This window comes from Pipistrellus kuhlii, unplaced genomic scaffold (genome assembly GCF_014108245.1).
Source record: "Pipistrellus kuhlii isolate mPipKuh1 unplaced genomic scaffold, mPipKuh1.p scaffold_m20_p_6, whole genome shotgun sequence".
Lineage (NCBI taxonomy): Eukaryota > Metazoa > Chordata > Mammalia > Chiroptera > Vespertilionidae > Pipistrellus > Pipistrellus kuhlii.
In genome coordinates, this window is record NW_023425562.1 from 62,037,724 (window position 1) to 62,064,634 (window position 26,911).

General features: G+C 39.9%; 1 protein-coding gene across 7 annotated transcripts in view; it reads left to right on the plus strand.

Annotated features, from left to right (window-relative positions):
* PLCB4 (phospholipase C beta 4) overlaps nt 1-15,185 on the plus strand; it is a 365,947-nt gene extending 350,762 nt beyond the window's left edge. For 5 of the 7 annotated variants that reach the window (XM_036417991.2, XM_045574870.1, XM_036417990.2 and 2 more), the window contains 5 exons: nt 3,345-3,446; nt 6,596-6,653; nt 7,068-7,154; nt 11,239-11,275; nt 13,671-15,185. In XM_036417991.2, the coding sequence (XP_036273884.1) occupies nt 3,345-3,446; nt 6,596-6,653; nt 7,068-7,154; nt 11,239-11,275; nt 13,671-13,747 (361 nt within the window). In that variant the 3' untranslated portion in view covers nt 13,748-15,185. The remainder of the gene's footprint in view (nt 1-3,344; nt 3,447-6,595; nt 6,654-7,067; nt 7,155-11,238; nt 11,276-13,670) is intronic. The other 2 variants (XM_045574871.1, XM_045574872.1) reach the window with 1 other exon arrangement.
* Nucleotides 15,186-26,911: the final 11,726 nt, after the last annotated feature.

The window sequence follows — 26,911 nt, forward strand, 5'->3', positions numbered from 1 at the left end:
TCTGATCCGGCCCGCCAGGTTTTTTGGGCAGTGAGCGCAGCCGAGGTGTTACAGTAGGAATTAGTAGTTTATATAGTCTGGCCCTCCAGCTCTCTGAGGGACCGTGATCTGGCCCCCACTTTAAAAAGTTTGAGGACCCCTGCTAGAGAGACTATATTGATCACTCCGTGGCTGACGGTGGAGAGTCCCTCCTGTTGTGTTTTTAGGACTTCTGTGAGTTTTAGAAAGATAGTTCTAATCATGAAACAGCAAAGAAGGATCAGTTTCTTTTGGTCTCTCCGTGCTTCAGCAAATTGAATATTACATGTAAACTACCTACAAATAATAAACTAGACCCCTTCCTCTCTCTCTCACACACACACACACACACACACACACACACACACACACCCTAAGAACATTTATGCCAGTTCTCTTTTTTTTAATATTAATTTTTTTACAGAGAGGAAAGGAGAGGGCTAGAGAGTTAGAAACATTGATGAGAGAGAAACATCAATCAGCTGCTTCCTGCACACCCCCTACTGGAGATGTGCCCACAACCAATGTACATTTCCTTGACCAAAATTGAACCTGGGACCCTCCAGTCTGCAGGCCAACGCTCTATCCACTGGGCCAAACCAGTCAGGGCTATGTCAGTTACTTCTTGTGATCACAGCTCTGTTGCAACGTGCTTGCTTCTCCCTCAGTGCCCACTCCATGCCACATTTAAGGCCTGTTGATACACGTGAAAGAATAGGAAAGAGAAGCATTTTACAAACAAATCAAACAAGAAACTTTAAAAATGCTAAATGTATAAATTATATGAAATTCCCCACCTCATTTTGGAAGGGTAGATACGGCCATATGAGCATGAAGTATTTTTGCCCTAGTTTCCAATCCTCATTTGAGACAACTAAATAAGTGCCTGAGAGTTAATGTTCTGTACCTTAACCATTTTTCAATACAGGTGGACCTTTGAACAACATGGTTTGAACTGCATGGTCACTTAAACCTGTTTTTTTTTTTTTTTTTTTCAATAAATACATACAGTAATGTAAATGTATTTTCTTTTACTTCTGATTTTTTTTTTATTGATTTTTTACACAGAGGAAGGGAGAGAGATAGAGAGCTAGAAACGTCGATGAGAGAGAAACATCGACCAGCTGCCTCTTGCACACCTCCTACCGGGGATGTGCCGGCAACCAAAGTACATGCCCTTGACTGGAATCGAACCTGGGACCTTTCAGTCCGTGGACCGACGCTCTACCACTGAGCCAAACCGGTTTCGGCTACTTCTGATTTTTAATAACATTTTCTTTTCTCTAGTTTACTTGATTGTAAGAATACAGTATAAAATACAATTAGCATGCAAAATATATGTTAACCAACTGTTTATATTATGACTAGGGCTTTCAGTCTATTAGTAGTTAAATTTTGGGGGAGTCAAAAGTTATTTGTGGATAGTACAGTGGTCTGCACCCTTAATTCTATGTTGTTCAGAGATCAACTATACTCTATCTCGATGTATAGGATTAGAAGTTGTCTTTTCTTTTTTCCCTTGCAAATTCTCTCAATTCAGTATTCAAAAAGGTCTATTCATCGGTCTGCCTTGGGCCATTGCAGCAATACCAGATTTTAGGTGTCTGTCCTATTCAAAGACACTTCAGGGAATATGGAACTCTTTTCTAATCTTTTTTATAGTTAAATAAAGACTTTTGTAGTTGACTAAAAAAAAAATGTTTGTACCCCACAACAGTAGGAACCATTCAAAAGAAAAAAACAAATGAAACTAATTCTTGCATTTCTTAGGAAGTCATTTGAAGATACCATCCCTAGTTACTAATTTACTTTGAATATTATATATGTGATAGGGCCATTTTTCAAAGCAATAGCATCATGTAAGCTTGTTCTCAAGTACCCTGTGTTTGTGTTTCTTTTTCACCATCACAGCTATTGTTCTCGGTTAATTAATCCTAACTACTGACAGCAGTGTTTGGATACTGATAAGTGTTGAATGAATGAATAAAGAAATGGTCGGTTTACAAAGAGCCATTTTCTGGGGCCCAGGAGTGTGTAGTCCTTATTCCTGCCTCTGTAACCCTAAGTTCTGCAGCTGAAGTACCTGTTACAGGTGGTCCTTCCTTTTTAAAAAACTTAAATTTTTTGAGGTGACATTGGTTAATATAGATAACTCAACATCTGTATACTCTATTGTGGGATCCCCATGAAATCTAGTTTCCCTTAGTTACCATATATTTGACTCCTTTTCCAATTCACCCTCCACCCACCCCCCTTCTCTCTGGTAATCACTGTGCTGTTGTCTGTATCCATGAGATTGTTTTTGCTTGTTTTGTTATTGTCTTTGTTATTTTTCTTGTTGTTCAATAGTCTGCATATGAGTGAAATCACATGGTTTTTATCCTTTTTTTCTGGCTTATTTCATTTAGCATAATAATCTCAAGATCTATCTATGTAGTTGCTAAAAGCAAAATTTCATTTTTTATCGCTGATTAATATGTCAATAGATAGATAGATAGATAGATAGATAGATAGATAGATAGATAGATCACATCATCTTTTTCATTCATCCTTTCTGAATATTTGGGTTGTTTACCATGCCTTTTGCCTAGCAAACACCGCTCAGGTAACCCAACTTCCTGGTGACAAGTTTCCAGATAGCACTTCAAGGAGATGTGCATAGGTTCCTGAAAAAGAGTCTTTGCTAATGATATTCATTTTTATATTCTAAATTTCATGCCTATAATGAATACATAAATCATATAAAGATATGGGTCTTTGTCCTGCATACACATGCATTCGCACACACACTGGCCATTTGCCTGTAAACGTCCTGTTTTACTACTTCCGGTGCTTGTTTGAAACCATTTGACTCCCTTCATTCCCACTGGCTGTCAGAAAACAGGAAGGTCTCTTGTGAGTGTGGGGACATTCTCTCCCACTGGCCATCTGTTCCCCAAAAATGTGGGGCAAAGCTGGAAAATTCTTCTCAGCCCATCACTGTTATTTCACCATGAAGAGTCACAGTGTCCTCGGGAAGAAGTGTGCTCATGAATTGGAACTCTTTCACCCCTTTTCATGGCATGTAAAACAACTCCAAGATCTCTATAATGAAGAAAAAAGTGAATCTAGTCCTGTTTACATGTAGAATTTTTTTTTTTGTTTTTAAGAAAACTTATCATTTTAACCATTCTTAAATGTGTAGCATTAAGTATATTCGCACTGTTGTGACACCATCACCACCATCCATCTCCAGAACTTTTTCATCTTCTCCAACTGAACCTCTGTAACCATTAAATACTATCCTCCATTCTCTCACTCCCTATTTGTTTATTTTTAATACATAGGGAAAGCAAGGAAATGAGAGCACACCAGGCTAAGATTTCTATGGAAAATAGCAAAGCCATCAGTCAAGATAAATCTATCAAGAACAAAGCAGAACGGGAAAGGTAAGTGAGAATGTTGTTGGTGGGAATATAGCATAGGCTTAACATTTATATGTGCATGTGCACACATATGCACATCTGATATATGAAAACCCTTGTAAGTTTGGGCTAAGGCTTCTGCTATAACTGCTAAGAAATTTATTACTACTATAGAGCAGTCATCTTCTGATTGTTTACTACCACCAGTAAAATAAGTTTACATTCAATATATGTGTGCTCACTTAAAAAACATGGCAAAATATCCTTCCCATATTCCATTGGGCCCTCCTGCTAGCATCTGACCTGCTCAGGTGCAAGCCCATTCTGGATGGGTTGGTTTTGAATAGCAGCATGTAGGGGGATTGTTGTCTCCCCTCAATTTACTCACACTGTCATCGACAACAAGGATCATCTCAAAAAAGCCCCTTAAGTCCTTATCTTAGGTTGGGTTTTCTAGAAACAGAGACCAAGACAGGAATTTGGATGCCTGTGATATACAGAGGAAGGGGTCTTCAGAGAAGGGGAGTAGAGGGAAGCAGGAAGGGTCCAGGAATGGGGCTGAGCAGGGATATGCTCTCCACTAGGATACCTTTTCAGCCCAATCCCAAGCTCTAGAGTTATTTTGCAACATGGTTTTATCTCTTTGAGCCAAGGCCTTTGTACTGCTATGTTAAGACTAGCACAACATACTTCACTTTATTTTGCTTCGCAGATGTTGCATGTTTTAAAAATTGAAGGTAAGGCCCTCCATCAAAAAAGATTACAACTCGCTCTATTGTGATACTCACTTTATTGCTGTGGTCTGGAACCAAACCTACAATGTGTAGTGTGCCTGCAGCCATGTTACCCAAAGAGGGAATTAATAGCACTTAAATTCCAGTTCTTAAATTATCTTATATTCTGAGTTACTGGTAACCTAATTAGCAAAGTTTTTTATTTAATATTCTAATTCTGACTTAATATACTTATTTATTATAACTTGATATCTAGGTGGTTGTAAAACACCTGGAAATGGCTGGTTTTTGCTAGAACAATTTTTCTATGCCACTGGTTATCTTTTACATGTCTTCCTTAGCTCTCTGATTATGAATTTGTAATTTTAATTTTTAGTAGCTTAATAAAGTGGCTATATAAAGGACTAAGAATTAAAATTTAAAAATTGATAGAGAGCTAAGACATATAGAAGCTGAAAACCACTTTTATTCTTGGGCTGAAGGAGACATTTCAACAGAAATTGCACAATATTTATAACTGAATGGTAATGGAAGCACAATTTATTAATGTGCAAAAGGAAGCTAATGTGCACAGCAAAAGACACAATCACAAAAATTAAACCCTACAGAATGGGAGAAAATACTTGTAAGCCATATATCCAGTAAGGTGTTATTATTCAAACTACATAAGGAACTCATGCAAATCAATAGCAACATAATAATAATTCAATTAAAAATGGACAGAGGACCTAAGATAATTTTTCCAAAGAAGACATACAAATGATCAACAGGTACATGAAAAGGTGCTCAGTATCACTAATCATCAGGGAGATGCAAATGAAAACCACAATGAATATCACCTCACACCCATTAGAATGGCTGTCATCAATAAATCAAGTAAGTATTGGCAAGAATGTGGAGCTAAATGAACAGTGTACCCTTGGTAGAAATGTCAACTGTACAGCCAGCCGCTATGGAAAAGAGCTTGAGCCCTGACCAGTTTGGCTCAGTGGATAGAGCATTGGCCTGCAGAGTCCTAGGTTTGATTGCGGTCAAGGGCATGTACCTTGGTTGTGGGCACATCCCCAGTAGGATATTTAGAGTGAAAATTATAGCCTACATGTATATATTTTAAAGAAATGAGAATTATTGAACTAGACACTCAAATAAAGAGGATATAAAATTATAAAAACAGAGTGAACCCAAAGAACTCTAATGGGGAAAAAATAATAAATTAAAAAGTAAGAAGTATTGAAATAGAAATTAAAAGACAATAGATAATTTCAGCAAAGCAAAAGCTTGTTATTTGAGTGAAAAAAATCGTTAAATCAGTAAACCTCCAGCAAGAGGAATAGAGTGAAAGCACAAATTTATAACATTAGAATAAAAAGGGTAAATAACTGCAGATATAACCAATAGTTTTGAAAAACAAGGCTACTATAAATAATACTGCCAATGAATTTGAAAGCACATGAAGTGGACAAATGCCTAGACAAAAAAAAAAAAAATAGAACTATCAAAACTGACTGGAAAAGAAGAAAACCTGAAGAGACCTCTAACTATTACAGAAATTCAGTCCGTTCTAGGTCTGTTGAGTCGTGAAGAGCACTCCACCTCACCGGTTATCAGAGAGCTACAGTGAAAGCAGCAGGGTGATGCCATTTCACAAAACCTAACAAACTAACAGACAAGCAAATGTGTGATGGGACCACCCAAGACATGGAAAAGAGTAGCCCCCTGACTGTATGGATGGGAGGGCACATTGGGACCACTGCTTTGAAAGAAGTTGTTCATACCCTTCCAACCTGCAAGTCTGAGTATCTAGAGAAGGCTTTGCTGCATGCACAAGCAGATATGCCTTATACTTTGTTCACTTCCTCAGTCAACAGACACCTAGCATGCCAAGCATCGCAAGGCCCAATGCACCAGATCATTGTAGCTTTATTGTCTGGAAAGAACCTACTATTTATTAATGGCAAAATGGAAACATAGTAGTCTATTCATAAATGAGAAATAGCCATATAGCACATGAAAATAATGGAAGAGCTTGAAACACCAAGGCTAAGAGATAACTTATACAGAGAAACCAGATACGATACCATTTAGGTAAATGGGAAACATACAAAATATAACAACATCAGCAGAGTGGTTGTGTGTGGAGAGAGGAATGAATGAAAGGGAATCAGAAAGAATACAAAGGGGGCTTTGATGATATCTGTAACACTATTTTCTTTAAAAATATGAGGCAAATGTGACAGAACATTAATATTGACTAATCTGAGTGATGGCTACTCATTTTCTTTTTATATTTTTCTCTGTTCATTTCATGTTTCAAAATTCCACAATAAAAATCAGGAAAAGAAAGTGATGATTCTATCCAGACAATGAAATTGAATATAACTTTCTTATTTAACCCCAGCCAATGTCATACCAACTGTTATTTGTACCTATTACTTTTAGGCGAGTCAGGGAGTTAAACAGCAGCAACACTAAAAAGTTTCTGGAAGAAAGAAAGAGAGTAAGTATTTTATAATTTTCTTGGCATTCTTCCCTAAAAAACTATAAATAATAACTCATGCTTAAATATCAAACTTATAGATAATTTGCTTAATTTTATTTTTCTGTACATTAAACAGTCTAGCTTCTCTGTACTCTGAAAGCTAAAATGATCATTCTCTGAAATCATTAAGGTAATTATATGGAACCACTTTATATAGAAAATGCAATATTATTTTCTCAGATTTTAGCAGGAGAGAGTTCCCCAGTAAGAATTATGGGTCTAAACTTTCCCTGTTTTCATACTATTTTTTTTATTATAATCTCTCTCGCTTTAATGGTAAACTTGCACATCATTTCTCATTCATAAGTTTTAAGATTACAATGCAAAGTTTATCAGAATTGTGTTTGGTTTTTTGGTGTGTTTTTTTTGCAGCTCGCAATGAAACAGTCCAAAGAAATGGATCAATTGAAAAAAGTCCAGCTTGAACACCTAGAATTCCTAGAGAAACAGAATGAGCAGGTATTTCACCTAAAAAGTGTAAAAAGCCAGCCAGCTTTGGAAGGCACAGACCACATGGCCTGCAAGGACCACTCTGCTAATGCCCGTGTCTGTCAGTGGCGTGGAAAGGTGGCTAGAAAAATGCGGTGCCTCTTACAGTATTTTCCTGGTCGCATCCATCTAGAGCAGAAAGCATTCTTTTTTGAAGCAGAAGAGGAATGTGGCTGGGGGGGGGGGGGGGGGGAATCAAAACTCATTATTTGAATAGATTATGGGGGTTCTCAGAATGACATTGCTGAGAGGAGGAAAAAGGAGAGGTCACAAATTGTTTTTCTATTTTCATTTGTGTGTTTATAATTTGCAACCTAGAGGCAAGTGATGTTATATGTAAAAAGCAAATGAGAGAAACCACCTATTGTCAAGCTCCACCTAAAAATGCAGTTAGAAAGCCTTCCTAGGTCTTACAAGTGGGACCTAAAGGCATGAGCCACCACAACTCTGAAAACCACTTGACTTGAGTGGTTACCAAAATCTTGGTGCTTCTTTCCAGCAAGGGAAAACACTAAATGGAGAAGTACACATAAATAAAAAGTTATCCAAAATCCACCTGTTCAGTTAAGGCCATCAGGCATATGCCCAGCTCCTAGAGACATGTATGTGTAAGCATGGTACAGATGGGATCAATCTCAAACAGGCCCCAGCTCATCAGCCATCCACAGTTTCATTTCAATTGATAGAAATATCTCTAGCATATAATGCAAAAGGACCCTCAATAGCAGTTTAAATTTGTCTCAGTTCAAACTTTACTCTTTAGGTATAGCTGTTTGGAAGTTATTATTTATAGATAATTCACTTCTGCCTAGAAACTTGAAAGATGAAATTACTCTCACTGCTTTGCTCTTTCCTGATTCCTCCCATCAGTAAAGCAATCCTAGTTAAGGTATATTTTTTTCAGAGCCAATGACTCCCATTGAAGAACGCTTAAGTAAGATTACACTAAAAAAATATACCTTTGAGAAAGTAAAACAACACCATAAAATCTGAAATCTGGTTTTATTGTACATTGCAATTGGATAACAAATAAATTCATTTTGTTTCAGATTCTTTACTTTTGGGGGACAGATGGTTTATTTGTGACTATACTTCTGAGTTATGTTTCACATTTCCTTTTCAGCTAAATGCTTCTTTTCATGAACAGTCCACAGGGGGACAATCAATGTTTATTATCCCATGGGTCCAAGCCATTTGACCAACTCATAGGTTACATCAAGTTCTGGTACAAATTACCTAGTTTATGTTTTTGCTCTTAAAGCACTTCTCAGGAAATGTTCTCTGGGGAAATGGGACTATGAATAAAGGTAAAGCCACCCTTTCCAAAACATTAGAATCTGCTTTAGTGGTCGGGTCTGGGTGAGAGAAGGATGCCTTAGAAGAAGGCACAATGAAGGAAAGGCACGGTTATGTTTCAGTTAACTAAATTAAGAAACAACTTAGAAATGATTATGTTGCTTAGCAACAAGTTTGACTAAAGACTGTAAATGTGCTAAAAATTACTCATCACTGTAATAATGGTGTTTTTCAGAGCTAGGGAATACAATTACCTAGTGTTTTTTAGTTTCAGTGCTAAATAAAGTACATTTAAAAAAAAAACAACTTTGAGCTTTTATCCTAAGACATGGATAATTCTAATCATACCAGATTTCTGGCATTAAATTATTGGATTAGTAGTAACTGTGTTGATTGGATCATACTGGGAGGATTGTGGTTTTTTGTTCTAAAAATTCATATAATGCCTTTTAATATGTTATAAGTAACGTCTACCACCCACAAATGATACTTTAAGTCACTGAAGCTTAGGGAAACACAGAACATGAGGAGGCTTGAGGTTTGATGGAGATTTAACTAAATTCAATGAAAAGAAATTCAAGATATATCAATGCATTTGATAAATGTGGAATTTGGACTTAAATTTCTGTGTTAAGGTTTGCCATACCAATATGACCTATTCTATAACAAAGTCAATCAGATCTTTCTAGTATATATTTTTTGTCCTCAATTCAGTTAGTCAATATGTTACAACACTCTCACAGACACAATGGGGAAGGTACAAACAGTGACTTTTTTCCCCCCCTCTCATAAGACAAGGTCTGAAACCATGTAGGAGAGATACCTCTGTAATCAATTAATCATTTCACTAGTAGAAAACAGTTCCTGTCCTCCAGATAAATTTGACCCCACAAACTTTCCTAAAAATCTCCCAAACCATTGTTGAATCCCAAGAGCTTTCTGTCTCTAAGCCAAAGACAAATTTATTTTAACATTCTCCAATAGTATCCCTTCAGGTTTCTTACTGCTTTCCTGTGACCCTACTCCTTTAAGTTCTCCCTTTCCCCCAAAGCAAAGCATGGAGTGGGTCCTAGTTAGGTAGACCCATATGGAGGGCACTGGCAGAAACAATCAAGTTTTAGTATATTTTGGTCCTGCCTGCTTCTGGATCCTAACTCATATGTCCTTTTTAAGGCCACGTAACGGCCTTGCCTACTTGGTCAGCCAATCATATATTCTATATAATAAAGAGGTAATATGCAAACCGACCCTCATGCCCTTATAAGATGGCTGCCTACGACCAGACTGGCAGGGGGGTTAGTGAGGGATGACCAAATGACTAAACAAGCTGGCTGCGTGCAGCCAAGGCCAACAGGGGAGTTAGTGAGGGATGACCAAATAACTGAACAAGCAGGCTGCATGGGGCTACCAGGCCTGCAGGTGGGCTAGTGAGGGACAACCAAACAACTCAATAAGCAGAGTGCATGGGCAACCAGGCTTGCAGGGGGGCTAGTGAGGGATGACCAAACGACTGAACAAGTGGGCTGTGTGCAACAAAGGCCAACAGGGAGGTTAATGAGGGGTAACCAAACAACTAAACAAGCAGGCTATGTGGGGTGACCAGGCCAGCAGGAGGGTTAATGAGGGATGACCAAATGACTGTTCAGAAGGCTCCACTGGGACAACCAGGCCAACGGGGAGAGGGGGTAGGGGGGAGAGGGCGGCTGGGGATGACCAGTCCAGCGGGGTAGGAGGGCAGTTGGGGGCGACCAAACGACTGAACAGTAGGTTGCGTGGGGTGACCAGGCCAATGAGGGTGGGAGACAGTTAGGGGCGACCAGGCTGGCAGGGGGGTTAGTGAGAGACAACCAAACAACTGAACAGCAGGCTTCATGGGGCAACCAAGCTGGCAGGGGGGCAGTTAGGGATGACCAGGCTGGCAGGGGGGTGTGAAGTTGGGGTGATCAGACGAGCAGGGGGGAGCAATTGGGGGTGTTTAGGCTGGCAGGGGGGACAATGAGGGGTGAGTAGGCTGGCAGAGGGGGCAGTTAGGGGCGATCAGGTTGGCACACAGAGGCATTGAGGAGCAATCAGGCCAGCGGGGTTGAGCAGTTAGGGGCAACCAGGCAGGCAGTCAGGTGAGCGATTAGGAGCCAGCAGTCCAGGATTGTGAGAGGGATGTCCAACTGCCAGTTTAGGCCTGATCAATCCCTGGGATCAGGCCTAAACCGAAAGTTGGACATCCTCCAAGGGGTCCCGGATTGGAGAGGGTGCAGGTTCGACTGGGTGACACCCCCTCCCCTGTGCATGAATTTCATGCACTCGACCTCTAGTTTACTAATAAAATTCCATAGTTCTGTTTAAGTTTCCCCATAGAGATCCCAACCACACAACATCACATCCTCATCCCCATTTCAAACACTAACAGCTTCATTCCTTCACACCCAAGTTTTAAGAGTTGGTTTTTGTCATCATTCCAATCATTTTATAGGAGAGGTGAGAGATCTCACTGGAGAGAGAGCTCCCCACTCACTACTGCAGAGGAGAGGCATAGTCCAGGCTAACAGGCATCGATTGTTTTTTGTTGTTTTTGTTTTTTATGTTGAGATCAACTTGGGAAAAGGTGTCAGTGATGGTTGTATACATGTTTTATTCTTAGCCTTTTGCTTTTCTGTATATGGTTTTTGCATTCATTTTTCAAGCTCACTTTAGTATTCATTTATTTTATTTGTTTTGTATGTATGACTCAATTTTGACATGACTATTTTTGTGCAAACAGCTTTTGAAATCCTGTCACGCAGTGTCCCAAACTCAAGGTAGGACTGAAATTCTGATCAGTGAGACTTTGCTTTCCTTCTCAACTATGTCAGCATTCTCGGAGTAGTTTCCATTTATGATTTGCTTTGATATGATTTATGGAATCCTGGTCATAAACGAATTATTATTTCAAAGGTTTGGATATAAAAGCTTGATTCTTTCATGCTTGGATTTTTAACGTAATTTTCAAACTGAAATGCCCCAAATCTTTAAAGAATTATTTATGATGGAGTTTTAGCAGCATTTCCTATCACAAACTGGGAAACTTGAGTCTTGGTAATGAAGACATACCCAGGCAGCAAGAACCATTATCATTTGGGCCAACCACAAATAAGCATGGTCATGGACTCAGATGTTTCACAAACACTACTATGACTGGAATTAATTTTTAAAGCATCTCACTAAAAGCTCATCAGTGGTTTTAATGACAGAGAGCTATGGTCTGTGTGCAGGAGCATTATATAATGGCGCTCTGCAATGACTCTTGTCATGCTTTCTGCTAGATCCAGCCTGCCAAAGACCTTAATCACCCATCATAATTAAGGTGTCCATATAATTGATTGTTTGAACCAGGAGAGTTTTGAGAGTAAAAGAATGGTGCTGTTCATAATTGCCAGCACTATAGACATAAGCTGGGATTGTCCCATGCAAAAGGGGATAAATGGTCACCCTGCTCATATGAGAACTTTGCTCTTGGAATAATCTTTTAATGCCATATGGTTCTTCCTTCTCAACTGTGTTCAATTTGTCTTTAAATGCTCAAAGGGGAGAAGCATAGGGAATCCTTTATTACTACGTACAAAATATAAAATATATTTAATTTTTAGTGCTTATAATGTTTCACTATCATCTTTTATGAATACCGTTTGTCATAGTTTCATGTTTGTATATTTTTCTCCATTTCTTCATTTCTCTATTAGAGTAATATTATACCTTAGGCATAAAAAATATCTGGACAGAGGAAACCATCCATCCCAAGTGTAAGCAGAACGATATAATTATTTGGTGTTGTTATAGCCAGTCATCCTCAGCAAAATGAAATTTTAATTTTTAACATAAAAATAAGAATAAGAAAATCACTGTATGGTTCATGGGTTAAACTAATTTTATACAGGACTTTGGGACATTTACATATTTAAGATATGATCTATAGAGTTGACCAAACCTCCTACTGATCTTTTATTTGTAATATCTAAGTTGACATCAATAGTAACATCAAGAACTTCAAATATCCTCCTCTGATTTACATCTTTATATATCCATGATTTCATTCTTAAAAGTCTTATATTTCAAAGTGGTTTGTCACTAAAAGAGAAGAGGGGAACTTTAATCCCCCAAAAGATACATGGTTGGGCAAAAGTATCCAGATGGAAAGTAACATTGAAATGAACCAATTGTTTTTCCTTGTATTGTCTATCAATTATTTGTCACCAGAACCTTGTCCCCATCTGATTTCTTCCTACCTCCCACATTAGCTGGTTGTCTTAGTGATACTCTTAATTCATGAGATTGAGCTCACCATAGCCTATATCCTGGGGTAAGTGGTAAAAAAGTAATTATCCCAGAGAAACGAGAGTTGTAGGGATAGATTTGGACAATAGAATTCCAGGGACCCTACATACTCCTGGAACATTCTATTTGCAGGATATTCCAGCCAAACCAATATCCTCTCAACTAAACTTCTCCATCAGTTAGATTCCAAGGGAAGGAATTTTAATTAAATTTCAGGCTATTTGTGAATAAATCATGCACAAGCAATACTTATTCTAAAAATGATCAAGTAATCTATGCACAGTCAAGCAACATGTCAATCTGTAGAAACTAAATCAAACACACATTTGGACACAACCTAGTCTAAATATCAAGTGATCTGCTCAGCCTCTTTTCAAATGGTTTTCCTGGAACTATGTAGACCAATTCTTCTCAAGCTTTAATGAACATAAAAATATCCTGGGAATCCTATTAACACATTGCAGACAAATCACGAGAATTCTCCCATCATAATACACAGTGTTTTACAAAGTATCATACTTTTAAAAGATATTAGCTTGTGAGAACATGTAATAAATAACTTCAAATGAAATGGGTATTTAATTTTAAAGTGTGCCTTTAACATTTATGTAAAACGTTTTTTGTAATCATTCAATAGAAATTTATCTGGCCCTTGGATAAAGCTAGCAATAAAACTGCTAGTCCACAGTGTGTTAAGATGCAGATTCTGATTCAGTGGGTCTCGGGTAGAATCCATGATTCTGCCTTCCTCAGGTGATCTCAGGCTATGCTGATGCTAATGGTACATACTCACAGCATCAGATTTACAGAAGAGAGGCCAGGGATGTTCTATGCCTTCAGGAGGTGATTTCCACATGTAAGGCCATGTTTCTGGTGTTACAGGCGAAGGAGATGCAGCAGATGGTGAAATTGGAAGCCGAGATGGACCGCAGACCAGCAACAATAGTATGAAACTCTAGAACACAAACTGAGGCAGCAAAACCCATAACATCAAAAGCTCACCCCAGACATCTAAACACAAAGTCCATGGAAGAAAGTCGTCTTTTGTGTTTGTCCCCTTTCTGTATAAACAAGCTGTTACCCAAAACCACTGACTTATATACTTCTAGCTCACATATTGAATTTCCTTGGTCAACTACAAGTAGCTACAAACCCACCAAAATTACCATTCCGGTAAGGCAGAGTTTAACCATTGGCAATACAACTTAAACATGTTCGCTATAAAAATACCATCACAAGTAAGTGAGCTTGGTGTTAACAACTCTGCTTCGTGATGCATTGGGACATGTTTGAGCTGCAGCAAAAAAATAGTGCATTAGCAATTTAACTGCAACTGCACGCACTAGAGAGAAAAACAAAACTCTGTCGACAAATTTCATCAGCAGAAGTGGTGATCGGCTAGACAAATAATTTTGCGGAATTTTTCTACATCTAAGTTACCTCATCAGTAAGTGCCATGTCTCTACCATGCCACAAGAAGCTAATTTCCTGTGAAAGTTGTGGAAATTATTAGAAAAATGTAGAGCAGTGTTCCTGTGCCAAAGCTCATCAGTGCTCAAAGGAAAACTCTGTTAGGCACAACTAAGGAAGTTTACACCTGACATTGCTTTGTAGGAATTGTTTCAGCCAATTCCAGCTCTTATAATTCACTATCCCACCTTCAAGATTGTGAAGTGTTATTGGCAAATGTTTGTAAATGTGACCATGTATAAAGTATTTATACTCCTAATTTACACTGTTATAGAGCAGATCATCTAAGTATTGCCACTTGACAAGATTAGTAAACAGGACTACTAGAACTATGTTTGCATGATACACAAGCACCAATTAAGACTTATCCGTACAGACACAGATAACCTACCGCCAAATCAATACTGGTTAAATAAATGTATGGCACAGAATATAATTTGACTCTCAAGACTTTTAGCATAACAAAAAAGTCTATATATATGTGTATATGAATTATGTGGGCATTCTTGATACTTTAACTTCTAGTTTCAGAAAAGAAAATACATAACTAATTTAATTTTACACAAAAATATTTATGCAGATTTTCAGAATTTCATATCAGGAAATAACCTTTTTATGTCTGTTAAAATATCCAAACAATTTGCTACAGTGTTAATCTGCATGGTCTTTCAGCCTGCTGTAGTGGTGTTGCAGACAGCGCATGAAAAGCAGACGGGCTGGCTGCTAACGCTGAGAGGAGCCCCAGGAAAGCTGGTAGTCTCGAACCAATCAGATTACTGATTTTGGGACACCACACACCAACTGAATTGTTGTATATGCTTGTACAAATTGATTCTGTGTTCCTCTGAACAAAGCAGAGAAAAGTATGTTCTCATCAATAATGAAATTAAACTTTCAACTTCTCTAATAAAAAGTTAAAACACCTAATACCTGTCAGAGTATTTGCTCTCCAGGATGCTTTCCAGTCAACTTTTTGCCTTTTTTTTAAGTAATAGATATCATCGCTTTCAAAAGGGGCTTATTCATGCCCCCGAGACATTTTTCCTCCCAAATGATGCAAAACAGGCTAATGTGGTTGCCTCCCTTGTTTTTCTTTAGCTTATATTGACAGTTTGAATTGACTTCTGTGAAATTTCTCTGGCTCCATCCAAATGTCCTTCTCTGTAAGATAATGGAGTTAGACTACATATCTTTCAGCACTGGCATCCCATGAAAAATTATAGTTATTAAAATAGCACCTCAGTTAAATTGCCAATCTTTTTTTTTTTTTTTTTATTCTCACTGGAGGATATTTTTCCCATTGACTTTTCTAGAGAGTGGAAGGGAGAGAAGGGAGTGATGGGAGGAAAGGAGAGAGAGAGAGAGAGAGAGAGAGAGAGAGAGAGAGAGAGAGAGAGAGAGAGAGAGATATCAATTGGTTGCCTCCCAAACAGAGCTCAAGTCTACAACCCAGGTATGCATGCCCTTGACCATGAAATGAACCCGCAGTTCTTCAGTGCTTGGGTCGATGCGTTAACCACTGAGTCACACCAGCCAGGGCATGGATTGCTAATCTTCAAAGATTCCAAATGTCTCCTCCTCAGACCCAATGGCTTCTTCCTGGAGCTCAGGTGAGCTCATGGATCTGTGGGACACCTGGCAGAATCTGTCACTCTTTGCTTCTGAGAGCTACTCCTTGTTTTCCCATTTTTTTACTATTTCCTCTCTGGCTTTTCATCCTCCTGTACTACCATAAATACTTTTATTTCAGTGTTCTATTCAGGGCCAATTTTTTCTTCACCCTAGATTACGTTTAGTATTTAGACATCTTACTGCCCCAAAAGAAGCCATTGTAATAGGATTAAAATGTACAACACGTAGTTATATTTTATTTTTTATTACAAGTTTATACACAAATACTGCATTGCCTTTTTTTAAGAAGGAAAAATATCTTGCCAATTAAAAATAACCCAGTCTTTTCCAGCTTAAAGGACACTTTATTTCAGAGGCATATTCAATTACTTCAAAGTCAAATCCCCTGTTAGAGTTCCCTTCCCATTCTGGAGGTCTTGCTTCTTCCTCTCTGATGTTTAGAGTTACACAAATGGCCCGTATGTGCATTTTATGTGATTAATCAAAAGTAAAGACCTTTTATCCATCCTTTCTGTTTATTTTAATAAACTATAACCTTGGGGAGAATTTTATATCTGCTCCACCTCATTTGCTCCCACACCTCATCTGTTGATAAAACCTATGAATTCTACCCTGTTTTAGAAGCTCCTCTCTCCTCTCATTTCTCAACACCAAAATTTTTAGTATCTTCCTATTGAATTGCTTGTCCTTAGAATCACTTCTACGCATGGGTTAATCTCCCCAAATGACAGCTCTAATCATATTAGCATTGTGTTCATAAGTGCTGAATTCTTATCCACTACCAGTTGAAATTACTGATATTGGCATACAGGGTTTTTTTTTTTAATATGTTTTTATTGATTTCAGAGAGGAAGAAAGAGAAACATCAATGATGATAGAGAACCATTGATCGCTGTCTCCTGCAAGATCCCCACTGGTGTTTAAGCCTGCAACCTGGCTTGTCCCCTGATGGAATTAAACCGAGACCTCCTGGTTCATTGGTTGACCCCCAACCTGCCTACTAACCTAGACAGTCTGAACATATCACTCTTCTGTATTCACGCATATAAAACACTCATCTTTTCTAGACATATCACATGATGATATTCTATCAATTCTTAAAAGCAACCTCCAAAAATTCCACCTCCACAACTTCATTCATTCCCCCAAGAAAGAAATAATCTGCCCTTCTGAATTCATCCTCTTGTACTATAAAAGCTATTTAAGCATATGACTTTTCCACCAGCCCAGACTTATTTCAAGCTTTGTTCATTTGCTTTGCAAAGAACAGATAGTAAATAATTATCAAATAATTCTTTAAATTATTTTCTGTGAAGCAGAATGAAGGATTTGTCGTTGTGGTGGCCTTTTAGGTAGGCAATGTCAGAAAACCTGAATGAAATGCTTAAATAAGCTTTATTTTGCTTTCTCAAATTCAAGAAAAACAAATCTCTATTCTTAATGTTAGCATCTTTTCAAAGCAGTCTGACTATCCTAGTGGTCAAAAGGTATGAATAATGTGTACCACCAACATTATTTGTGATCATGAAGAGTGATGAAGGAATGTCCCATGTTATTTTAGTGTAGAGGTGATCTTATGGATGCCTCATCCCAACCCCCCAATAGCTTCTCCATCACTTCTGCAAATCTATCAATAGACCACGTGTTTCTGCTTTTCATTTATGCTTGACATTTAACAGAATCCCAAGCACAAACTTTATTAATTTCATCTTTAATATCATAGTAACTTCTGCATAGTGCCTCTGGGATGAATTTTTATGAGCCACCATCTTTAATATTTCATAAAACGTGTTCTGCTTCATAGGTTAGAATAATGAAAAAATATTAAGGGAGGGAGCCAGGGGATGGTTAAAAATAGTAGCATCATTGCTTTTATGTTAAAGGAAAAAAATAGGTGGCTGCACCTATCTTTATAAATGATACTACTTATACTTACTCATGTTACTTTCTTGAAAATTCGGGACAAGAAATAGTCCCCATGCTACTTCATCCTGGAAATGTTTGAGAAACTCCCCCCCCCCCCTTAAAGTTTCCACCAAGTTTAAATTTGGAAAAAAAATTATCCAAAGGAGGCCAGTTTAATATTGTACACCTAATCACTCACACCGTGACCCAATAGCTTTGGGGAATCAGAATGGTCCTAAAACATAACTGGCACGCACACCCTCCTAGCACAGACAAATTTTACATGTGTATAGCATTTAAAAATTGCTCTTGTTTTATTCCTATGTTACAGGCAAATTGAGAACCTCATCACCATTATACGTTGTAAAACTTATTGAGTCCAAGGTCATAAAGCCACACAGCAGAGGATTAAAGGATAAGACCCATTTATGCTCCGGTTTCCAAATTTCTCTTCTCTGTAAAAGCACCACCCTGTAACAGAGATAATCATATTTTATACCTAAAAACCATGATCACAATAACACCTGACATTTTACAATTGCAATGAACAGAGCACTGTCACAGACACGATGTCATTTAATTATCATGGCAACCTGTTAGTGCGGGTTTCATCATTTCTTTCTTCGAATGAGGAAGTGATTGCGTGAATCCCACAGTTCATAGCACAGTAAAAAACACATAATTAGCTTTTTGCTTTCGGTGCTATTATTAATTAATTTGTGCATACCACCCCATGAGGTGTGTTGGGGAAAATGCAAAAGGATATTATCCCTGCCCTAGAAGGATTTATGTGTCAATATTACATTGGAACTAGTAAATCCAACACATTCCTAACATTAATTAGATTTTATTTTAATAATACCAATCAAAATGGAGTTCAACAGCATAATAATATCTAAACAGGACATTGCTTTCAAAAGTCTAGCCTAAGAATTAGCAAACGATGGCCTCCTGGCCAAATCCGACCTGTTTTTTTATAGCCCAAGAGGTGAGAACAGTTTCACATTTCTAAGCAGTTGGGAAATGATAGAAAACTTTATTGACTCATAAAATTTAAATTCCAATGTCTATAAAGATGAACTGGGACATGGCCATACCCATCATTTACATATGACCTATGGCTGCTTTTTTATATATATATATAATTGATTTTACACAGAGAGGAATTGAGAGGGACAGAGAGTTAGAAACATCAATGAGAGAGAAACATCGACCAGCTGCCTCTTGCACACCTCCCAACTGGGGATGTGCCCGCAACCAAGGTACATGCCCTTGACCGGAATCGAACCCGGGACCTTTCAGTCTACAGGCCGACATTCTATCCACTGAGCCAAACTGGTCCTGGCAACCTATGGCTGCTTTCATGTGACAAGAGCAGGGTTAAACCAAGCAGAGACTGTCCAATTCACAGTCTGAAGTATTTACCATCTTGCATTTTGTAGAGGAAGTTTGCTAGCTCTGGATCTCACCCGCTGAGTAAACAGAAGGGAAGACGATGGATAGGCCCCAAGTCAAGAAGCTAGGTGGTGAAAACCCAGCTCTCCTGCTTTGGGAGAGAAGCAATGAAGGGCCTTCCAGGACACAGGCTTTGAGGGGCTCTGGCAGCGGCAGAACCTCCGATGGGAAGACTGCCTGATTGTTACAGCCTTTCTAGGAGTAAGGTGCTGCCTTGGAGCCCAGCCCATACTGCTAGGACAGAAACAGCTCCAGACAGGACCTCTGCGACTGGGGGTGGGAGGCTCCTCACTCCCCAGGGCCTCACAGTGGCATTGGATAGTCCGAAAGCAGGGGAAGAAGTGATGCTGCACATCTCATTGTGTGTCCTCCAAAGAGCAGACTAGTGCTTTATTTGGGAGGTGACTCCAGGAATCAGAGAGAGGGATTCGGAGGGTAGAGCAATAAAGGTATACTTATGGGGGGATGTTACTGCTATGGACAACTGGGGCTCAATCCTGCTGAGGTCCTGAGGGACAAGTGTAGCTTTCACCTCTGGATTGTCCCTGGGTGAGATCAAAGGGGTATTTTTTGTTTGTTTTTTGTTAATCCTCACTGAGGGGTATTTTTCCATTGATTTCTAGAGAAAGTGGAAGGGAGGGGGAAAGACATAGAGAGAGAGAAACGTTAATGTGAGAGAGATACATTGATTGGTTGCCTCCCATGCATGCCCCCACCAGGGTCTTGGGTTGAGCTTGCAACTGAGGTACATGCCCTTGACTTGGAATCAAAACTGGGACCCTTCAGTCCGCCTGTCTATGCTCCATTCACTGAACCAAACTGGCTGGAGTTCAAAGATTCAAAGGAATATTTATCCTCTGACTTTCGCCTTTGTTTGTGAGGGTTGCTGTTGAAGGCAATAACTCCCCAGCATAACAAGGGCTGAGCAAGCTCCTGCCACTGAAAAACCCTTCCTGAGAAACCCTTCCAGAAGAAGCCACAGTGCTTGAGTCAGGAAGCATGAATTAGACTGTGCCCCAAAACTACAGGGGACAGGTGAGAAGAGGAGGGCACCATGAGTGTCTGCTGCACTGGGCTTCCTCCCCTCTACCTTAGTGGTATTGGAGAAAGAGATTTATTTTGATTAAAAGACTTATTTTGATAAAAAGAAATAAGTTGAACATATGGCTGGCAGAGTGTGCCAAATGTCCACAAATGTGTATTTTCTTTCCTATTAGATAGCTAACTCCTCAATATCAGACATCAAGATGGATATTTGCTTAATGCATTAGTCAATCAGAAAAAAGAATTTTTTAATTGCCTGGCCGGCATGGCTTAGTGGTTAAGCATCAATCTATGAACCAGGAGGTGATGATTTGATTCCCAGTTAGGGCATATGCCTGTGTTGTGGACTTGATCCCCAGTAGGGAGTATGCAGAAGGCAGCTAATCAATTATTTTATCTGTCATTGATTTCTCTCACTATCTCTCTCCCCCTTTCCTCCATCCCTCTCTGAAATCAATAAAAAATATTTTAAAAATAATTTTTAATTAGTATTTTCCCCCTTTTTTCTCTTTCACTGCTTAACCTCTGGTCTGGAAGCTATACAATAAGAAATGTAGACAACATCAATAAAAGTCATAAATAATTTATAAGTGGCTCTTGAGTGATCAAAGTTGATCACCAAAACCAGTGAGAGCTAACCAGTTCTAGATCTTTATTTGCCATCTCATATATTTTAACTAATAGGACAGAAAACAGCATATACAGATGCCATAATCTGTGCTATCCTATATAATAAAGAGATAATATGAAAATTGACCATCACACCCTCGTACAAGTTGGCCACTCCCATATGGTCAAAGATGGCTGCCCCATGTGGTCACAAGATGGCTGCCACAAGATTGCCAGCAAGGGAGGGCAGTTGGGGGCAACTGGAACTGCAGGGGAGGGAGAGAATTTGGGGGGAACCAGGCCTGCAGGGGAGGACAGTTAGGGGCAACCAGGCTGGTAGAGGAGGGCAGTTGGGGGGTGGAAGGTACCAGGTCTTCAGGGGAGGGCATTTAGGGGCAATCAGGTTGGCAGAGGAGGGTAGTTGGGGTGAACAGGCCTGCAAGGGAGGGAATTTGGGGGTGACCAGGCCAGTAGGGGATGAGAGCAGTTGGAGGAACCGGACCGAGCCTGCAAGGGGATGAGGGCAGTTGCGGGGGTGCAGGGGGGATGACCGGGCCTGCAGGGGAGGACAGTTGGAGGGAACTGGGCCTTCAGGGGAGGGCAGTTGGGGGCAATCGGGTCAGTAGGGGAGCAGTTAGGCATTGATCAGGCTGGCAGGGGAGTGATTAGGGGGTGATCAGGCTGGCAGGCAGAAGAAGTTAGGGGCAATCAGGCAGGCAGGCAGGGAGCCAGCGGTCCTAGATTGTGAAAGGGATGTCCTATATTGGAGAGGGTGCAGGCTGGGCTGAGGGACAAACCCCCCCACCACAGTGTATAAATTTTGTGCACCAGGACTTTAGTATTGTAGTGACAACAAAAACTCTAGAGATATGACTGAGTGGCATCTTTTTATGGTTTGGTTTTTTGTTTGTCTGTTTGGTTGGTTGGTTGGTTTGTTGACTTAAAAAAGTAAAATTATGGTAGTGTTTCCAGTTGAAATGAAATCCAGGCAGCCTTCCAGATTTCAAACAGTTTATAATGGAAGAAACAGCCCATAAAGTGGGTCATGAACAATCTTGCCCATTAATCATCCCAGGTCCGGTGCATGTGTGTGCCAGGTGCCAAGAAAGCCACGGGACTGTTTCAAGGACAAGATGCTTTTCTAAATTTACTTTTCAAGGTAAAATTCCAATATTTGGGATCACTAATAATTTGCATTTCTATGAGAAAGTGGACACTGCACTAAGGGGCAGGGCACAGCTGCCCAGTCTTGAAGTAGCAAGAAGGATCCTTCATAATCAGGCTCACAAATTTGTATGTCCAGCAATTCCTCCTCACTAACCTTCACTTGACGCTCTCATGAGATACATAATAGGTATAGCAAACTTAAGTCATTCAAAATAGAATTCCTGGGTTTTTACCTGCTCCTTATTATTTCAGTTACTAATAGTATTTACCATATTTCCAGCTTCAGGTTAAAATTCTAGAATAATCTTTCATTACTTTTTCTTTCAACCCCTTGGTCTAACCCAGTGGTCGGCAAACTCGTTATGTCAAAAGAGCCAAATATCAACAGTACAACAATTGACATTTCTTTTGAGAGCCAAAAACCGACATCTGCGCATGGGCCATGAAGTTTCAATTGCACTGTATGTGCACGACTGCACGTGGTATTTTGTGGAAGAGCCACACTCAAGGGGCCAAACAGCTGCATGTGGCTCAAGAGTTGCAGTTTGCTGACCATTGGTCTAATTTATAAGTAAGTATTATAGGCTCTTCTTCTCTTACTGGAATGGAACCACTTCTAAACCCCTGCTGGGATAATCCCCTTGGTTGTGGCCACTGTCGTGTCTCACTTTGACAATTGTAATATGCTCCTGCTTTCATTTCCATTTACTCTTGAGCCACAACCCATAGTAGCACAGTGACTCTCTTGAAGTATAAATTGTTTCACGCAACTAATCTGCTTACAGTCCTCTAATGTTTCCTCTAAACAAAATAAAAGCCAAAATCCTTTCCTGAAGAGTCACATGATCTGGCCCCTACTATTTCAGTTATCTATTGTTGCATAACAAACAATCCCCAAACTTACTGCTTGTAGCAACAGCAATTTATTATTTCTCATGATGTTCAGCAGAAAAACAGCTGACCAGTTTTGCTGCTCCATTTGATATAGGCTAATGTCAACCCAAATGGGGCTGAAAGGTCCAACATGGCTTTACCACATGTCTGGTAGCTCTACTGAGATGGCTGCCTGGGCTTCTCCATTTCTACCTGGTCTCTGGGCATTTTGTTTGTTTGTTTTTATAAAGAAGACCAATTTTTTTTTTTTTAATACCAGGCCTTCATCCCATGAAAGTCACTGTCTTCTTCTTTTTTTTAAGAGCATTTTTTAAATTAATTAATTTATTTATTTATTCTTTTTAATATTTTTTATTGATTTTTCACAGAGAGGAAGAGAGAGGGACAGAGAGTTAGAAACATTGATGAGAGAGAATCACCGATCAGCTGCCTCTTGCACACCCCCCACTGGGGATGTGCCTGCAACCAAGGTACATGCCCTTGCCCGGAATTAAACCCAGGACCTTTCAGTCTGCAGGCCGACACTCTATCCACTGAGCCAAACTGGTCCCAGCTCTGGGCATTTTTTAAAAGTACTTTCTTTATTGATTTCAGAGAGGAAGGGAGAAGGAGAGGGCGATTGACTGCTTCCTGCATGTCCCTATTGAGGATCAAGCTAGAAACCCAGGCATGTGCCCTGACTGGTAATCAAATCATGACCTCTTGGTTCATAGGTCAGTGCTCACCACTGAGCCACACTGGCTGAGCTAGCCTCTCTCTGGGCATTTAATGATTAATTTCAAGCTTATTTTCTTGACAGCTGAATCTCAAGAGGAAAGCAAGGGAAGCTGCCAGTGTAGAGGGCTGCCTGGGAAGACACCTGGGCAATTTTCCTTAATTATCATCAGCTGAACTCAAGGCAGGTGTAGGCAGAGCCACGCCCTGGGAACATGTTTCCCCAAAATGGCCGACATGTTGTCAGCTTGGCCTTCATATCAGCCCAGGTGTTGGTAGGGGAGGAACTAGACATGTAAATCCAGGCATGCTAGGGCCTACTTAAGAATGCAAATAAGTTGGTGTCACTTCCTGGTATTGGGGGTATAAAATAAATGTCCTGGGAGGGGTCATCGTAGTCACAATCATCGTCCTAGTCTTCCTGCCTCTCCAGCAGACAGTATGGCGGCCCACCCAGCTCCCAGCTTAAAATCTATCTCTGTGTCTTTTCTCTTTATTTCTAATATTTCTCAATCCCTGGCCACCTCCACTTAGAGCCGGTTCATTCATCTCTCTTTCTGTGCAGGACATGGAAAAAGGAGATCCCCACCATGTCTGGCCCCCTCTGCATCAGGCTCCCGCATGCCAGTATTCTTAAAGCTTAAGTCAAACTTATTCATTATTTCAGAATAAATAATTGTGACTTGCTGTTTTCAAAGCAAGTCACAAAGGCAGCCCAGACTCAGAACATAGATCTCTCTCTCTCTCTCTCTCTCTCTCTCTCTCTCTCTCTCTCTCTCTCTCTCTCTCTCTTTCTCACACACACCTTTCTATATATTCTGATATAGATAGATAGATATAGACAGATATAGATATAGATATATAGATATAGATATATAGATATAGATATAGATATAGATATAGATATAGATATAGATGATATAGATATACAATAGATATAGATTTCAGAGAGGAAGGAAGAGAGAGAAAGAGAGAAACATCAATGATGATAGAGAATCATTGATGCACTATCTCCTGCACATCCTCTACTGGGGATCAAATCTGGAGAGGAGAGGAGGAGAGAGGAAATGAGAAGAGAAGGGAGGGGAGGGGAGGGAGGGGAGGGGAGGGGAGAGAGGAGAGGAGAGGAGAGAGGAGAGGAGAGGAGAGGAGAGGAGAGGAGAGGAGGAGAGGAGAGGAGAGGAGAGGAGAGGAGAGGAGAGGAGAGGAGAGGAGAGGAGAGGAGAGGAGAGGGACTCAGCATTCCAACTTAAGACAACTTAAGATTTAGGGGATGTGAAGAGAAACCACCAAAGGGAACTGTGAAACAGCCAGTGATCCATGAGTCACCAGGGAGTGCATTGTTCTGAAAGTGCTTAAGAATGAGGACACGATCACTGAGTCAAATTCTGCTGATAGGTTATGTAAGACCTGAGGATTTGCCATGGGATTTGGCAACTTGGAAATCATTAAAAGCCTCATGTGTTCATGAGAATTCAACAAGTATTCAAACAGAATGGAAAGAAAATATATGCTAGACAGAAGGAGACATATTTTAGATTTGTTGTGAGGAAGTGGCTTCTGAAAGTGTTGGGGTTAGCTAGGTAGTCTGAATTTGAAAGGCTATTGGGAAAAACAGGCTGTCACTCACAGGCATGGGCTGAAGCTTGTTTCCACAGGCATTTTTTTTTTTTCTTTAGAGACACTTTAAAGCCTTCAACTGATTGGATGAGGCCCATCATCATGTAAAATGTCTCCTTTGCTTAAAAAAATCACACACAAAAAAAACCCCACAACACAACAACAACAACAAAAACTGATTCTGGACTTCAGTCATATCTACAAAACATCTTCACAGGAACACTTAAATTACTGTTTTATGTACTATCTTCGCCTAACCAAGTTGACTCATCAAAAGACTGTCATGCTCCAACAAGACCAGCTTGCATGGACTGTGGGAATAAAAATGAAGTGGATTCAAGAGAATGGAAAGAGAGAATGTGGAGATAATGAGTGTAGAGAATTATTTCTAAGAGTTTTGCTAAAAAGGGAAGCAGAGAAATGGAGCAGGAGCAGTAACTGGAAGGAAATTGGACCACGGGTTAAGTGGCTAGCATAGGATGTTAGATGAGACCGTTAGTGGAGAGGAGCTTGATGAGTTAGAGGCTACAGTGTTAATCATCTTCATGGATACAGAAATCACCATGAATAAGTAGGAATAACAGAGAGTGAGAGTGAATCATTAGCTTAAATATTTGGAGATGAGACATGCTCCAGGTTTGGGATGTGGCAATAGCGCATGGTAATATCAAGGAGGAGGAGTGGTTACAATATGTTGACATTAAATTCAAAGCTGGGCCAGTAGGGGACTTAGGAAGGGAACAGAAGTAAATAGTCTCGAAACAGGCATGAGAAGCAAAGAGGACACACATCTGACTTCAGACCCAGCGTGAGGATTTGGGGAGATAACAGCTCCCTCTTGAGAGTGCACAGAAAGAAATGTCTTCATATGAGATCCAGATCAGAGAGCAAACAGGTGAGGGAAATGTTCAGGGAAGTTGAGGGTTTAAGGAAATTGCTGATGACTGATCGTGAGTTTCAGAAATTGGGAGGGATGGGAGATGATGTCAGTAAGGGATTTTTCAGAGCTGGGGGCGGGGCCCTGGAGTGACTGGCATAGGAAGAGGTAGAGGGCACATGAGGATTGTCTCCATGGTTTCCAGGGCGGGCTGTTGGTGAAGCTGTGGGTGCTGAGGAATAGGAAAGGGAGGCTGAGTCTTGCTGAAAGGGCAACACATTCTCAGGCCCTGTTGTCATTTTGACTGGTGGGGATGAAAAACGGGAAGCAGGGAAGATGTATTCTAGCACTCCATCCCTCCAGGCCTCAGTTTCCTCCTTGGAACAAGAACTGAGCTGGAAAAATTCTCCTCTGTGGCTCACTCCAGCTATGTCACCCTGTGATTCTAAATCAGTCTTTAAAATTAGCTCCATAACTTTGGTTTAGCCTAAAGCCCTTTGATTCTCAGAACATTAACTTTTTGCAACTCTTTGACCTTTTGTCAAAAAACACATTTAACCTCTTCTTGACAGGACTGAAAGAGAACAAACACACTACATTCGGTCTACATCAGGCTCCTCTAAGAACAAGAGGGCAAGCTTAGGCACCAAAAAAGTGGTTACCTTCCTGTTTTATGTATTTATAAAGCTACATAAAAACTTCTAAACTCTATTTTATTCAGACCTTAGAAAGCTGT